General features: G+C 46.5%; 1 protein-coding gene across 4 annotated transcripts in view; it reads left to right on the forward strand.

Annotated features, from left to right (window-relative positions):
• Positions 1 to 17,266, forward strand: part of nhej1 (nonhomologous end-joining factor 1) — a 436,801-nt gene extending 419,535 nt beyond the window's left edge. For 3 of the 4 annotated variants that reach the window (XM_070875232.1, XM_070875233.1, XM_070875231.1), the window contains 2 exons: positions 10,755 to 10,876; positions 14,475 to 17,266. In XM_070875232.1, the coding sequence (XP_070731333.1) occupies positions 10,755 to 10,876; positions 14,475 to 14,570 (218 nt within the window). In that variant the 3' untranslated portion in view covers positions 14,571 to 17,266. Of the gene's footprint in view, positions 1 to 1,492; positions 1,610 to 10,754; positions 10,877 to 14,474 lie in introns of those variants that run through there. The other variant, XM_070875234.1, reaches the window with a different exon arrangement.
• Positions 17,267 to 17,541: the final 275 nt, after the last annotated feature.

Here is a 17,541-nt window from a genome sequence, read left to right on the forward strand (position 1 = left end):
TGGAATGAACGCTCAGTAGTAGAGACGCAGTATCTTCCCTTCCCTCCGTAGCCTGCCCTCGCGAAGTGCATGTGTGCGGGCACTATTTCTAGTACACACCCGTCGGTTCGGTTAAACCCGCACTCGTCTAGCTCCCCTCGGCCCACCAGGTGAGGGCATACTGTGATTTCCCCCTTTTGCTTGCAATCTGCTAGGGAAATCCCGGTAAGTATGTTGTTTCGACGAACGGCAGAGGTGGTGGTCAGGTAGTAGCGTATGGAGACATTTTCCCGTATTATTCCGATATTCTCTCGTTGGTATAGGGGGAACGGCCCTGAGTCCAGCGTGGCTATAGGGATCATCAGGACTGTCCCTATCCCGGTAGTCCTACCCATCTGGCAATCTGGAATTGCTGGGTATACTCTGGTCAGTCCCTTCAGAGTACAATTATCCAGTGTCCCCCTTTGGTTAGCCAACTGAGCTAAATGTGAACTGTCTATCCAATCGGGTACTTCCCCGCGTTGGATCTGGTCGAGATTGTGGCGGATCTGTCCCACCATCCACAGACCATAAGCGTGACAGAGTTGCCCCTGTCTTTGCTTTCCCTGTATCTTCCTGTTCTCTATCAATGAGGTGATTGATGGTTCTGGCGTGAGCTTCCAGGACTGAGATGCCATCCAGCTGGATTTTGGCACCCTCCTTTCCTAGGTTGGCTTGGTCTTCCTGGTTTTGCTCCACCCTCTCCAATAACCCCTTCATCACCCCTCTAAGCTGTTCCACCCTCTCATTTAATCCTTGTATGTCTATCGAGTTCACTACGGAGGTCCCTGTATTGAAAACGGTAGCAACATCATTAACTATTTCCCTCTTCATCCTGGGGGCTAACCCCTGTCCCCGGAACCTACTGGCACCCATTGCATCGGCAGCCTGCTGCATTACAACTTTACTTAATACATTGTACATCTTCCTTGACTGTTCTGTACAGTATTCCGGCATCTGGATGCCTGAAATATTGATCAGAACAGGCACAATTTCATGTTTAACATTATCATACAACAGTTCCCCCTCGTTGTACATTACAATCCCATTCTCTGGTCCCTTCGTAGTTATGGGACAAGGCAGTTCCTCGGGCAATGTAGTGATTCTTATGGGGCGCGGTGTCGGAGGGGGTGAGAAACATACATACAATGATATTGCAGCCGCCCCCGCCTCCTCATAATACCCACACAGCCCCATTCCCTTCTTGCGGATGATTGATTGCTGGGATTGTCCCGGAGGCGCGCAAATTATGCCGAAAGTACATTCATCAGGCCCTTTGACATCCCTCCTTTTAATGTATCTGCTCCTTATACCCGTGGAGCACTGTACACATACTCTTATTCTTATTAGGATTCACTTGTAACCATGCATTAAAATAAGTCCTGTCCTTGCTCCAGTCCTTGGCTGCTGAGATGCACATTCCGTCTGTTAAATTAAACAAGACTCTATAGTTCATGTAATTGTTTATTTCCAGCGTGCTCTGCTGTCCGTCGGTGTTGCCCAGGGTACGTGCATGTCGCAGGGCTATCCATATTACGAGTAGCGCCTTTCGTATTCCCATTCCGGTAAGTATTATCTGTAATTTTAAACAGACGGCCTGGTCGTCACCAGGGGTTAAGTTTTTTGCTCTACGAGTGTCCCTGTCACCCTGCAAAATCAGAAGCACAAGGTTATAATCGAACCATTTTGAGCTGAATCTGTAGGGCGTGCGCCCATGTCTTTACCCACTTAAATATTACCCAAACTCCTATTATGACCAAGGCCAAAGCTATTCCTCCAAACATCGCTGTCTGCTTTACCGTTAGGTTGGGTTTGTGGACTACACCTACCCACCGTGGGGTACATTGGCTCTATTGCCAGAGGTGATGGTGCTATGGCTGCGCACTGCACTATCCGTCTAGTCCCGTTATCTCTTCCAGCCTGTTTATCTTAGCTTTTAACTCTTCAATTTGTTTTATTGAGTATCTATTTCTTTATTGTATCAGGCAGTATTATTACATAAGCTAGTTCTGTTTTTATTTTTGTTTCCTCTGTTAGGTGAGTCTTTTTTTTCCTATTAAGAAATCCAAATTAATAATGTTCAGTATAAAACGGCTGTCAATGGAAAGGGTTAACTCCTTTCCAGGTTTGTAAGAAGACCTGATGTCATTACGTGACTTCACGTAATCATCTGAAAAAAAGTCTTTGTGCCTTCAAAACTGGCTTCGAAATTAGGAATCCGTTAAAAACAGCATTAATCATTAGAGTAAACTCCAATGTTTTCTTAACTTCTAATTCAAGTACTTGCCAAAGAATTTTTTTTTTTAATTGTTTTAAAACAAGACCACACATACAATAGCAATTTTGTTTACTGAAATTCAATTCTGTTTTTTTTTATTTCTCTCTTTCTCCTCGTTATCTTCAAAACCCTCCTGCTTGTTTGGACTGTTCGGGACTTTTTTTGATAAACACTGTCCATTTTGGAAATCTTTTCAAACTGCATTGAAACTTTTTCATAATTTAAAATTCGAATCCATGTAGAGTGTTTTTTACTTATTCCAATTTTTTTTTTCCTTCTAATTAAACCAATATCTTTTTCACAGCAAACATCAACTAGTATTTAGTAAGTTATGTCTTTTTCCATTTAGTCCGTTACATTTTTCTTTCTTCAAATTAGGTTTTGTATTTTACACGGAGGGTTCGTAACTCCATAAAGTTGTTAATTTAAAATCATTTGTTTACTTTCAAAGTGGCGTCTTTATCTTTTTCTTTTTCTCCATAACTGGAATGGAGTCCAGCTTTGAGAGTTTGAGGGCTGCCTTTCGTTATCTCAAAATGCTCCAGTTTCAAACTCGTTACTAAAGCTTGCTGTTTTTTAACATTTTTCAAAAGTCCCTTTTACACCTTCGCAGATAGCTCGCCACTCGCCCAGAAGTTTGACCTGATCAGATTTAATTTAATAATTTTTTTTTTGAATCCACCTCAGTATTTTCTGTGCCTTCTCTGAATATCTCAAAATCCCAATTCAAACTTTGTAATTTCAATCTTTATTTAAAACTTTTTTTTTTAAAGCATTCTTTATCTCATTCCGAGACTAAATTTATGTCTTTCAACCCAATCAATCATTGCATGTTTTCTTTCGGCAAGTAAGTGAGCGTGTCAAATAAATCTTTTGCTCAACAAACCTATCCTTTATTTGTTTATTTTCCTAGCTCCGTAACTTATCATCTGAATAAATCCACACCTGCGTTTCTAACTTAAATGTCTTAAAACTTCCCACATACAGGACAACATTACAAAGGGTTAAAAAAAGACTTTCACTCTGTTTCTAAAATAAACAGACACTTGCATTCCTCTTCCAACCAGGCTTTCGGAACATGAAAACATAAAAAAAATTCATTCTGCAGTCAAAAATCACACAGACACTTCTCACTCAAACGATCAGACATTTACAACAGTCTCTCTTCTTGTTTTGGCCGGCTCTATTTTTGGATCCATGACCTTTCAGGGAATTCATAGTTTTATCTAAATAATTCCTCACATAACTAGTTCCTGAGGATTCCACCCTGCTTTAATCATTTTTTCGATTACCTTCTTTTGTTTTTCCGCCAGGTGGCGGGTAAGCGACCCTTCTGGTCCCCACTCGAGTTTACTTGTTTTCATGGCCATTCCTGGGTAGGACTAGTACCGTTAGGAATCTACTCTCGGAGGTCCGCTTTCTTTCTAGCGCGACTTGTAGTAAACTGTCTCTTGGCTACTGTCAGGTCACAAGTTCTGCTGTTACACAAACTTATACAATTCTTAAAACGCGTTTAAGCAATTTCCCGCAGTGCTCTACGTATCCTTAACGACTACCTACCACCGCTCGGCCCGTTGGTCCGACCCTGTTCACATGTTTGGATTCCGTTAGCCGCTGTACACCGCTTGGTTCTACTCCGGGGTATTTCAAATTACACTACTGGGTCCGGAAGATGTCTCTCGGTATCACGATCCCACGGTCTAAGTGTGTTCCCTACGCCTACTTGGTTCCTGGCCGTCACGTGGGACAAAAGTCCTCTTAATTCAGGCTCAGGCTCAGGCTAGGCGTTTGAGATATTAGACCGTCTCCTCGTGTCGATCAACCAGCTTCCACCTTCCGCACCCTTTATACTTAAAAATCGTTTTTTTTTTATACTCACCCGGGTTTTTCCAAGGGCGTCCAGCGACTCCGGGAAATCCCGTCGACTACGCCACTGTTAGCGTTAGTGTTTTCTCAGAAGAATCACTCAACACTCAGAGTCGGTTCCAATGCTGATGCGGCCTTTATTACGCTTAGCGGGGAGGAAATCACAAGACTGAGTCCAGGCTTCTCTCCACAGAACAAAGGGTTACATTCACTTTTATATGTTTCACAACAGTTACAAACAGTTTACTACAGTTACACAGCCCATCACGGCTGGACACAAGCCAATCACAACGATTATAGATTACATATAGGTTCTTTTAACCCAATAGAATTCCCCTTATGTCTCAGGAACCATGTGTTCGTCTCTTGTCAGCTTGGGCTGATTGATATAGGTTCTCTCACTAGTTCTTTCTTCTTGGAGAAATAATTAGTTTATAACCTTGTTTACAGGAGATGGGTTCTCTTATCTCTTTCTTCCTGGGTAATTAATTGGTTTATGGCCTTGAATACGGGAGATGGGTTCTCTCCTCATTATTCTTATCCTGCATCCAAGGCATTCCTATAGTGGGCCTCACAGGGTTATTGCTCGGTCATTGAACATTCAACAGTTCACAGCTTGACTACCTGATTTCCCATCATGCCTGGGCAGCCATTTTATGTGTGGCCACTTTAAACTTATATGCGTTTAGATATATCTAGCAGGTGCCTAATGCCTAGTATTCTGGTATATTCTAAAGGTGCCTACCTCCTACAACACAGTGTAACTGTGATGGAGAAAGCTGCAGTGTCGGGGCAGGTATGAACCCAAGGTATGTCCAGCACCATATGTTAATGTTCCACCATACTGACCTCTTGCAGTTGGGGCATTTGAGTGAACAAATAATCATAGAATGACACAGCACAGGAGACCATTTGGCCCATCGTGCCTGTGCTGGTTCTTTTCCCAATCATGGAACGGTTACAGTACAGACGGAGGCCATTCAGCCCGTCGAACCCGTGCCAGCTCTTTGCAAGAGCACTTCAGCCACTCCCATTCCCCCTACCCTGTCCCCGTAGCCCTCCCAAAATATTTCCTTCAGATACTTATCCAATTCCCTTTTGAAAACCACAATTCAATCTGCCTCCACCAGCCTTTCAGGCAGTGCATTCCAGATCCTAACCACTCGCTGCGCAAAAAAGGTTTTCCCTGATGTCGCTTTTGGTTCTTTTGCCAATCCCCTTAAATCTGTGTCCTCTGGTTCCACTCTGTCTAGAGATCTCTATCAAAATTCGTCTCAATCTTCTCTGTTCTAAGGAAAACGACCCCAGCTTCTCCAATCTATCCTCGTAATTCAAGCCCCTCATCCCTGCAACCTTTCCGGTAAATATTTTCCACACTCTCTCTAAGGCCTTCACATCCTTCCTAAAGTGCGGTGCCCAGAATTGGACACAATACTCCAGTTGAGGCTGGTCCAGTGTTTTATAAAGGTTCATCATAACTTCCTTGCTCTTGTACTGTATGCCTCTACTTATGAAGCCCAGGATTCCGATTGCTTTTTTAACCGCTTTCTCAACCTGCGCTGCCACCTTCAACGATTTGTGCAGATGTACCCCCAGGTCTCTTTGTTTGTGCACCCTCTTTAGAATTGTACCTTTCAGTTTATATTGCCTCTCCTCGTTCTTCCTACTAAAATGTATCACTTTGCACCTTTGTGCGTTAAATTTCATCTGCCACGTGTCCACCTGTCCTCTTGAAGTCTATCGCTATTCTCCTCACTGTTCACTGTACTTCCAAGTTTTGCATCATCTGCAAATTTTGAAATTGTGCCCTGTACTCCCAAGTCCAAGTCATAAATATATATCAAGAAAAGCAGTGGTCCTAGTACTGACCCCTGGGGAACACCACTGTATACCTCCCTCCAGTCCGAAAAACAACCGTTCACCACTACTCTCGGTTTCCTGTCACTGAGCCAATTTCACATCCATGCTGCCACAGTCCCTTTTATTCCATGGCCTTCAACTTGGCTGGAAAGCCTATTATGTGGCACTTTGTCGAACGCCTTTTGGAAGTCCATGTACAGCACATCAACCGCATTACCCTCATCAATCCTCTCTGTTACCTCATCAGAAAACTCAATAAATTAGTTTAACACGATTTGTCTTTCACAAATCTGTGCTGACTTTCCTTAATAAATCCACGCCTGTCCAAGTGACTGTTCAATTTGTCCCGGATTATTGTTTCTAAAAGCTTCCCCATTACCGAGGTTAAACTGACTGACCTGTAGTTTCTGGGTTTATCCTTGCACCCATTTTGAACAAGGGTGTAACATTTACAATTTTCCAGTCCCTCTGGCACCACTCCCCGTATCGAAAGAGGATTGGAAGATTATGACCAGGAGCTCCACGATTTCCACCTTTACTTCCCTCAGCAACCTCCCCATTTTTATTTCCATTGGAAGTCAATGAAAATGGGGAGAGATGTAAAATCGTCTGTCGATTCGCTGTTGCCCGTTTTACACCATCGCACAAAGGCCAAATTTCCCCCATTGTCCTCAGTTTAGAAAGTGGGCACTTTAGATCAGAAAGTGTGTCAATGTTGTATTCTTATTCTGTCAGTTACACACATATGAAGAAAGACTGGATCGACTAGGCTTGTATTCACTGGAATTTAAAAGAATGAGAGGGGATCTCATAGAAACATTTAAAATTCTGACGGGATTGGACAGGTTAGATGCAGGAAGAATGTTCCCGATGTTGGGGAAGTCCAAAACCAGGGGTCACAGTCTAAGGATAAGGGGTAAGCCATTTAGGACCGAGATGAGGAGAAACTTCTTCACTCTGAGAGTGGTGAACCTGTGGAATTCTCTCCCACAGAAAGTTGTTGAGGCCAGTTCGTTAGATATATTCAAAAGGAAGTTAGATGTGACCCTTACGGCTAAAAAGATCAAGGGGTATGGAGAGAAAGCAGGAATGGGGTACTGAAGTTGCATGATCAGCCATTATCATGTTGAATGGTGGTGCAGGCTCGAAGGGCCGAATGGCCTACTCCTGCACCTATTTTCTGTTTCTATGGGCCGAAGTTTCCACAAGAAAAAAAACGGGCGCCCCTCCGAGCTGGGCGCCCGTTTTTCGCGCCTAAAACGGCGCCTAAAAAAATCCTCAGTATTCTCCACCTCCCTGCAGGTCCTCTGGCTCTCGGCGCAGCCATCACGAGCTGTGGGGAGGCGGAGCCATGTCCCTGCGCTGAAAACAGTGCCGGGACCTCTGCACATGCGCGCTACAGTCGGCACGCAAGTGCAGTAGCTCCAGGCGCCCAACTGTGTGGGAGGGGCCCGAAGCACGCAGCCCCTAGCCCTGGCCCAATGGCCTCACTGGGGCTGCGTGAATAAGGCTCCTCCCACGGCCAGCTCCTGCTCCCCCCCCGGACCCGACATCCGCTCCCCGCACCCACCAGACCCGACCCGACACCCGCTCCCCCCACCCACCAGACCCGACCCGACACCCTCTTCCCCCCCCCCCACCAGACCCGACACCCGCTCCCCCCACCCACCAGACCCGACCCGACACCCTCTTCCCCCCCCCCCCCACCAGACCCGACCCGACACCCGCTCCCCCCACCCACCAGACCCGACCCGACACCCGCTCCCCCCCCCCACCAGACCAGACCCGACACCCGCTCCCCCCACCCCACCCACCAGACCCGACACCCGCTCCCCCCACCCCCACCAGACCCGACACCCGCTCCCCCCACCCCCACCAGACCCGACCCGACCCGACACCCTCTCCCTCCCCCTCTCTCTCCCTCCCTCCCTCCCCCTCTCTCTCTCTCCCTCCCTCCCCCTCTCTCTCTCTCCCTCCCTCCCCTCACTCTCTCTTCCTCCCTCCCCTCTCTCTCTCTCTCTCCCTCCCCCCCTCTCTCTCTCTCCCTCCCCCCCCTCTCTCTCTCCCTCCCTCTCTCTCTCTCTCTCTCTCTCTCTCTCCCCCTCCCGCTCAGCGGCACGAACGGCTGCAGAATTCTCCCTGGCTGAAGCACTTTCACACAGGTAGGAAGATGGTTTATTTAATCTTTTCTTGGCTTATAAATGTTTATTCAGGTTGGATTTATTTGTATAATATTTGTAGAAGTATAAATAAGGATTTATTGTCGAATTTAATGAGTTCCCTTCCCCCCACCTCGTTCTGGACGCCTAATTTGTAACCTGCGCCTGATTTTTTAATGTGTAGAACAGGCTTTTTCAGTTCTACAAAAATCTTCACTGGCTCCATTCTACTTTAGTTTGGAGTAGTTTTCACTGTGGAAACTTTCAAATCAGGTGTCAGTGGCTGGACGCGCCCCCTTTTGAAGAAAAAATTCTGTTCCAAAGTAGAACTGTTCTACCTGACTAGAACTGCAGAAAAAAAAATGTGGAGAATTGCGATTTCTAAGATAGTCCGTTCTTCACCAGTTGCTCCTAAAAATCAGGCGCAAATCATGTGGAAACTTGGGCCCTATGTTTCACACACAGACACACACACACACACACAAATGTTGTACCCTTATTCTGTCATCATCATCAACATAGGCAGTCCCTCGAAATCGAGGAAGACTTGCTTCCACACTAAAAGTGAGTTCTCAGGTGGCTATACAGTCCAATACGGGAATTACAGTCTCTGTCACAGTGATTGAAGGAAAAGATGGGTGGGGAGTCTGGTTTGCTGCACGCACTTTCTACTGCCTGCACTTGATTTCTGCATGCTCTCGGCAACGAGACTCGAGGTGCTCAGTGCCCTCCCGGATGCACTTCCCCCACTGAGGACGGACTATGGCCCGGGACTCCCAGGTGTCTGTGGGGATGTTGCACTTTATCAGGGAGGCTTAGCAAGTGTCCTTGTAACGTTTCTTCTGCCCACCTTTTGCTCGCTTGCCATGTAGGAGTTCCGAGTAGAGCGCTTGCTTTGGGAGTCTTGTGTCGGGCATGTGGACAATGTGGCCCGCCCAGCGGAGCTCGTTGAGTGTGGTCAGTGCTTCGATGCTGGGGATGTTGGCCTGATCAAGAACACTGAAGTTGGTGCGTCTATCCTCCCAGGGGATTTGCAGGATCTGCGGAGGATTCTGTCACTGTTATGCACACACACGCATACACAAATGTTGTGTCCCTATTCTGTCACTGTTATACACACACATAAATCTCGTATCCTTATTCTGTCACTCCTAAAAACACACATCACAAATCTCGTATCCTATTCTGTCACTGTTAAGTACAGACATACAGAGATCACGTATCCTATATTAATGGCTTAGATGAAGAGTCTGAGTGTACAGTAGCCACATTTGCTGACGGTACAATGATAGGCTGGAAAACAAGTTGTGAGGAGGACACAAAGAGTCTGCAAAGAGATATAGACAGGCTAAGAGAGTGGGCAAAAATTTGGGAGATGGAGTATAATGTGGGGAAATGTGAGGTTATCCACTTTGGTAACAAGAATAGAAAGCAAAATATTATTTCAATAGAGAAAGACTATAGAATGTTGCAGTACAGGGGGATCTGGATATCCTCGTACATGAAACACAAAAAGTTAGCATGCAGGTACAGCAAGTAATTAGGAAGGCAAATGTAATGTCGGTCTTTATTGCAAGAGGGATAGAGTATAAAAGTAGGGAAGTCCTGTTACAACTGTACAGGGTATTGGTGAGACCACACCTGGAGTACCGTATACAGTTTTGGTGTCCTTATTTAAGGAGGGATATAATTACATTGGAGGCAATTCAGAGAAGGTTCACTGGGATGAAAGGGTTGTCCTATGAAGAAAGGTTGAGCAGGTTGGGCTGGAGTTTAGAAGAATGAGAGGTGATCTTACTGAAAAGTATAAGATTCTGAGGGGGCTCGACAGGGTAGATGCAGAGAGGATGTTTCCCCTCGTGGGGGAATCTAGAATTAGGGGGCTTAGTTTCAGAATAAGGGGTCGCCCATTTAAGAAAGAGATGAAGAGGAATTTCTTCTCTCAGAGGGTTGTAAATCTTTGGAATTCTCTACCCCAGAGACCTGTGGAAGCTGGGACATTAAATATATTTAAGGTGGAGATAGACAGATTTTTGAACGATAAGGGACTCAAAGGTTATAGGGAGCGGGCAGGGAAGTGGAGTTGAGGCCAAGATCAGATCATGATAGTATTAAATGGCGGAGTCGGCTCGAGGAGCCAAATGGCCTACTCCTGCTCCTATTTCTTATTTTCTTATGTTCTTATATCCTTATTCTGACACACACACACAAATCTTGTATCCTTATTCTGTCACTGTTAAATACGCACACACACACACAAATCTCGTATCCTTGTTCTGTCACTGTTAAATACGCACGCACACACACAAATCTCGTATTTTTATTCTGTCACCGTTTTACAGACACACACACACACAAATCTCGTATCCTTGTTCTGTCACTGTTAAACACGCACACACACAAATCTCGTATTTTTATTCTGTCATTTACACACACACACAGTTGAGATGTAACACTTGGTTTAATTGTGCTTTATTCTCTCAATGGATGAACAGCGATCTATGTCTTGTAATTGAGGCTGCCACATGCTTTTCTGAACCCTATCCCACAGCAGCATGTTTTGGTATTTTCAGGAGAGGACGACGGTGGGAATCTTCAGACCGTTCTTGAAGAAGTGCAAAACGTAGCTTCAGCTGAAACAACAGAAGAAGTGGTCACGCCAACTCCTGCAGAGAGTTCGGAGATTAAAAAACAGGTGGGTGACTATTTGGGGGAACAGCTTGATGGGCAGCCCATCCACCACCTTAAACATTCACTCCCTCCACCACAGGCACACCATGGCTGCAGTGTGTACTGTCCACAGGAGGCACTGCAGTAAGTCGCTAAAGCTTCTTTGGCAGCATCTCCCAAACCCGCGACGTCTACCACCTAGACGGACAAGGACAGCAGTGGCATGGAGGGCACCACCACCCCCAGGTTCCCCTCCGAGTGCCATACTGTCCGACTGGAACATATATCGGCCGTTCCTTCACCGTCGCTGGGTCAAAAGCTCTAACTAACCACTGTGGGAGCACCTTCACCACACGCACTGCAGCGGTTCAGGAAGGTGGCTCACTACCACCTTCTGAAGGGCAACTAGGAATGGGCAATAAATGCCAGCCTTGCCAGCAATGCCCTTATCTTAAGAATTAATTAAAATAAAGTTGCTTATTTAGGACTCTGTCAACTTCTTGTAAGCAATGGTGAAGTATATTATGTGTAGTTTGGGGCATTGGTAGTTTGGAGAGGGTTCAAAGACCAACAAGGATGGTCCTAGTACTGTGGGATTTGAGACCTAGCAATTGACAAGTGCAGTTCTCGCAAGAAATATTGGCATTTAATAATTAACAGTCCTAGCCAATTTCACCCTGCAGTAAGTAGGATCGATTGATTCAATAGGCAGCATGATGACTTTATGGCGAAAGACAGAGTTTGAGGGATATGAAAGAAAGACTTGGATTTATATAGCGCCTTTCACGACCACCGGATGTCTCAACGAGCTTTACAGCCAATGAAGTACTTTTGGAGTGTAGTCAGTGTTGTAATGTAGGAAACGTGACAGCCAATTTGCACACAGCAAGTTCCCACAAACAGCAATGTGATAATGACCAAATAATCTGTTTTTTTGTTATGTTGATTGAGGGATGAATATTGGCCGGGACACCGGGGATAACTCCCCTGCTCTTCTTCGAAATAGTGCCATGGGATCTTTTACATCCACCTGAGAGAGCAGACTGGGCCTCGGTTTAACATCTCATCCAAAAGAAGGCACCTCCCGACAGTGCAGCACTCCCTCAACACTGCACTGGAGTGCCAGTCTGGAGTGGGACTTGAACCCACAACCTTCTGACTCAGAGGCGAGAGAATGCTGCCCACTGAGCCATAGCTAACGCCATATGGTAGGGTAATGGGTTGAGATCAACCAAAAAGTGGGCCAAATTGCCTTCTCCTGTTTGAATGAGGAATGGATTTGGAATGAAAAAAAAGATTTGCTGATCCAGTCAGGCCTCTGATAGAATTTTACAGCGCAGGAGGAGGCCCATCTTGCCTATGTCAGCTCTCTGAAAGGCCTATCCATGTAGACCCTTTTCCCTACTCTTTCCTCACCCCTTTTTGAATTTTCTTTTTCAAGTATTTATCCAATTCACTTTTAAAAGCTATTGTGGATTCTGCCATCTCCATTCTTTCATCTCCATTCTTTCCGAACAATCTTCTGCATGGACATTGTCTTCATAGCAATTTGGGCATCTTTGTCTCAGAGCGACAGTTCATCCTACGTTGGTGTAGCAACATGCTGTGCTTTTCCGTTATGCCGTAGTGTCCACATTGTGAGCCGTTAGATGCCCCCTGATTATTTTTAAGCAGCTGTATGAAAAGGTTTACTTTCAAGTCCCACTCCAGAGTCTTGAGCACTAAATCCAGGCTGACACTCCAGTGCAGTGCTGAGGGAGGTGCCGTCTGCCCTCTCAGGTGAATGTAAAAGATCCCGTGGCACTATTTCAAAGAAGAGCAGGGGAATCTTGCCCAATTTATCCCCCAACCAACATCACTGAAACAGATGATCTGGCCATTATCACGTAGCTGTTTTTGTGGGACCTTGCTGTGCGCAAATTGCTTGCCGCGTTTCCTCCATCAGCATCATCGTCATAGGCAGTCCCTCGGAATCGAGAAAGACTTGCTTCCACTCTTAAAATGAGTTCTTAGGTGGCTGAACAGTCCCATACGAGAGAACCACAGTCCCTGTCACAGGTGGGGCAGATAATCGTTGAAGGAAAGGGTGGGTGGGGAGTCTGGTTTGCCGCACGCTCCTTCCGCTGCCTGCGCTTGTTTTCTGCATGCTCTCGGCGACCAGACTCGAGGGGCTCAGCGCCCTCCCGGATGCACTTCCTCCACTTAGGGCGGTCTTTGGCCAGGGATTCCCAGGTGTCGGTGGGGATGTTGCATTTTATCAAGGATGCTTTGAGGGTGACCTTGAAATGTTTCCTCTGCCCACCTGGTTTGTTACAACTGAGTGACTCGCTCGGCCGTTTCAGAGGGCAGTTAAGAGTCAGCCACAGTGCTGTGGATCTGGAGTCACAGATAGGCCAGACCGGGTAATTAGTGAACAAGTTGGGTTTTTTCCAACAATCTTGACAGCTTCATGGTCACAATTACATGTAATAACTTTTTATTCCAGCTTTATTTAACTCAATTCAAATTCTCAAACTGTTGTGGCGTGATTTAAGCTCGCATCTCCAGATTATTTGTCCTGTGCTCTGGCCTACGCAGCCATACCCCCTGCACACTCCTGAGGGATGGCGGGGGAGGGTTGCCACCTGTAAAGGTCTGAGAGGGATTGCCTTCTGCAAGGGCAGTGGGCGAGAAGGAGGAGAAAGTAATGAGATAAGATCGCAAAAAAAATTAGAATTATAGGTTGGATAGGCTGGGTCTGTTTTCTTTGGGACAGAGGAGGCTGAGGGGAGACCTGATTGAGGTGTATAAAATTCTGAGGGGCCTGGATAGAGTGGATAGGAAGGACCTGTTTCCCTTGGCAGAGGGGTCAACAACCAGGAGACATAGATTTAAAGTAATTGGGGGGAGGTTTAGAAGGGGATTTGAGGGGAAATTTCATCACGCAGATGGTTGTGAGGGTCTGGAACTCACTGCCTGAAAGGGTGGTAGAGGCAGAAACCCTCACCACATTTAAAAAGTACTTGGATGTGCACCTGAAATGCTGTAACCTACAGGGTTATAGAGCTGGAAAATGAGATTAGGCTGGATAGCCTCTTGCTGGCCGGCATGGACACGATGGTCCAAAATGGCCTCCTTCCGCGCTGTAAACTTCTATGATTCTTCCCTTCCGTCCCTTTTTTTTATACAAAAAACCCACCCCCCTTTTAATTTTTTTCTTCTGTTTCCACGGTAATTCCTCCATTCACACCCTATCTAGACTCATCTTTTGTTTTCTAACTCCTGCCATTACCGTCTCAAGTTTGCCCATCATCCCTTTTGTCTCTCTAATCTCTCCTGCCTTCCACCCTATCACAGACCTTCCCTTTTGTTCTTTCCTCCCCTCCCCCTCTTACTGGCCGCCCTTGCACTTCCTTAAGAATCTCTTAAATGCAAACTTTTTCCAATTCTGACGAAGATTCATCGACCTGAAACGGTAACGCTGTTTCTCGCTCCACAGATGCTGCCTGACCCGCTGAGTATTTCCAGCATGTTCTGTTTTTATTTCAGATTCCTGCAGCCGCAGTTTTTTGCTTTTGTAGAATTACAGGCCTGTTGTTAATCTTTTCTCCTCTTTCCCCCCCCACCCCCTCATTATATTTTAGGCACCCCATCGTCTTCGCACTTCAGCAACTCCAGGCCAACCAGATCGTTCCACCGTGAAGCAGAAGAAAAAGAAAAGCAAAGGAATTTTTAGTTGATTTTTATAAAGTTTTTAAGCAAAGTGATTTTTAAGCACTTCCCCTTTCCCCATCCCTGTTTTATTCATAGAGGCCACACAGTGGCCTGATAGAAGGTGGCAGCAGCATTATTGTACATCTCATGGCCTACCGTGAAGTTTCTTTCCTTTTTAAGTCAAATTTTTATTTAAATTGGGGCCACGGCATTGCGGCATTTCACGTATCGCCTGGTACTTGGCCGAACTCTCCGAGGTTCCCATCGCGAAGTCGTCATAAGCGGTCCTTCGAGCGAGGATGACTTGCTTCAACGTGAGTTCACAGGTGTTTCAATGAAGGACCCGATGTTCCAGTCCTGAACTCTAATTGAAGGGTGGAAGATGCCTGTGCGTGGATTTTTTTAATGTGGGCTGACCGTTGCACACCAGCCACCACACGGGCTTCACAGAGCTGGGCCTTTATCCAGTGGCAAGGACGACTGGAGACCAGCTCTGCTGCACGGACCTAGTGCGCGCACACATATCGCACAGTGTGGGCTGGGCCCGTGCTGCCCCTGGGCCCTCGGCTCTTCTGGGCCCCGTACCCTCATTCGCCGCACCTCCACCACGATCCCTCACCGCTCCTCCGCCACAAAAACACTCGCCGCACCTCCGCCACGATCTCCCGCCGCACCTCCGCCCTAAACATTCGCCGAGCCTCCGTCACGGTCACCCACCAAATCTCTTGAATGGACCATGCCCCCGAGCAGTGCCGCACCTCTGCTGGGCCAGGAGCTGTGATTTTCCCCCCTTGCGAGAGATCCGCAGGCGCGCCCCTCTAAGTGGGAGGAGGAGTCATGGAGTGTACCAGACCGCGGAGGTGGTGGGGGGTGCTGCACCGCTCCGTCTTGCCGACCGCAAGGAGGATGCGCTCGCCTGACGACGGTTGCCGTGGCGCTCGTTTCCAAACGGGGGCCCCAAGGAGCTGATTTTAGTTTTGAACTGGCTGGAATAACATCGACAGGGGAAGCAGGAAATTTAACCTTCAAACCTGCGACGGCTGAATGGTGAAGCGAGGTGTGCTGCTTGACGGAGCGGCCGGGAACCCGCTGCCCCATTGCGTTTCCGTGTCCCTGTGGTCTCCGTGACAGAGGCAGACCTGCTGACTGACTCAGTTTTCTCCGCCAAGGTTGTGCTTAAGGTGAAACCCCAGCAGAATGACCCAGAAAGCAGGTCACCGAACCTTCCCCAGCAGTTTGCCAGCCTTTCAGGGTGTGAACTAAGTACCAGTAATGAGCCTGTAATTTTATTTGCAATAACCTTGTTCCATGGTATCAAACGGCCTCTGTCTGACTACCTGTCTGGGTCCTGCCTGTCTCTATCTCTCTTTTGGCTTGACTTTTGCTTGACTTTCGGTTCTCTCTTCCCCGCCCTCATTCCTCTCTTCATCTCAGTCTTTTTTTATCTCACTCATTTCTTCCACTCTCCCTCACTCTTTCTCGTTTTTCCTCTTCATTCTATCTTATTTTCCTTCCTCGCCCTTATTTTCCTGTCCTATTTATCTCTCTCATTTTGGTCTCTTAACGTTTATTTTTTCTCTCTCTCTCCTCATCCCTCTCTCATCTCCTTTCGATCAGCCTTTCATCCCAATCTCTTTCTCGTTCATGCCTTCTCTCCCTCACTTCTTCCGTTCTGACTTTTTTTTCTTGCTCCCCTACCTTTCTGTTCCGTCTCCTTCCCCTTCTTTGCTGTCCCGCTCTCGTACCCTGTCCCCGTTTCAATCTCCTTCTCATTCCCCCCCCCCCCCCCCCCACAATGTTTGTCCCTTCCCTTCCCTGTGGGGTTGCACTGTCACAGTGTAAAGTTCGTTTTTAAAGCATTGGCTATAAATGCTTTTATTAGTTTTTTTAAGCGCTGCATATATTTTTTCAGATCAGCGACATGTAACTCTAGTCAGTGAGGGGTGACTAGAATCACGATGAAGCGACTGGAACTTGTCAGACATACGAATGTGAGCATTTTGTAATTGTCTCAGAAAGAAAATTAAGGTATTTTCTTCAACTCCCACCTGGTTCGGAAGTTACAGGCACTTTTTAATTCCATAGCCCCATAATCACTATTTATGCATTAGCATTTTTTATCTCTCATCCCCCGCGGCCCCCCCCCCCTCTTTAATTTCTAATCCGGTTAGACGACAAAATTTATAGGTACAGCAGTCATTACTCCAAAGTAAAATTAAATAGTTGCAAATTACCAGTGTACCAGCAATAGTAACTACTTTGTCTAATTAATTAAAGGGTCCGCAAGATTGCCAAATTGAGGACAACAGATGGTATGAATTTGGCAAGCAGCAGTTTTTGGTTTATTTTGTACTGAAGAAACACTGCAAGCTGATTGTGGCTTCAGAAAGCTCGACTGAAGTTCGACTTCATTCCGTTTTGCTTTTAAAATGAATTAACTGCTACTCTATTCAGCAATTGTCTCTCTTTTTTTATCCGGGAATTCCGCCCCCTCCCTCCCCCCCTGCTCACCTTTTCCCTCCTCTTCAAGCCGGCGTGTGTGTGTGTGTGTGTGTGTTCACGATGGAATGAAGTGTGAATCTTTCAGGCTCTCCACCTTTGATGTCCTGTTTCCCCATTTTAAATCCTACTGTCGTAGTTTTATGTCAATGCCTCATGGATTATTAAAATTAAAACAAGTGTTTCTTTTTTAAAAACCTGAATGTCGAAAATAAAGTTGTGTCCATTACTTCAGAAAATGTTTTTGTTTCGATACGTGTATTTTTTTTTAGCCCATGCCGAAATGAAAGCCACGGGAGTTTTCAGTTTGCATTTCCGGATTTGTGGGAGTGATCCAGTTCTCTTCTCCCCCCCCTCCCCCCCCCCCCCCCCCCCCCATGCCAACATTGCTTTGCCCCTGGTATTGTTGACCGTCAGAAGCCCAGCCTGAATTGAGCAGGCAAATCTCGCAAAGCCCATGAAAAAGCTGCAGGAACAAGGTGGGGTGGGGGGGAGGGG

This window comes from Pristiophorus japonicus, chromosome 3 (genome assembly GCF_044704955.1).
Source record: "Pristiophorus japonicus isolate sPriJap1 chromosome 3, sPriJap1.hap1, whole genome shotgun sequence".
In the NCBI taxonomy this organism is placed as follows: domain Eukaryota; kingdom Metazoa; phylum Chordata; class Chondrichthyes; family Pristiophoridae; genus Pristiophorus; species Pristiophorus japonicus.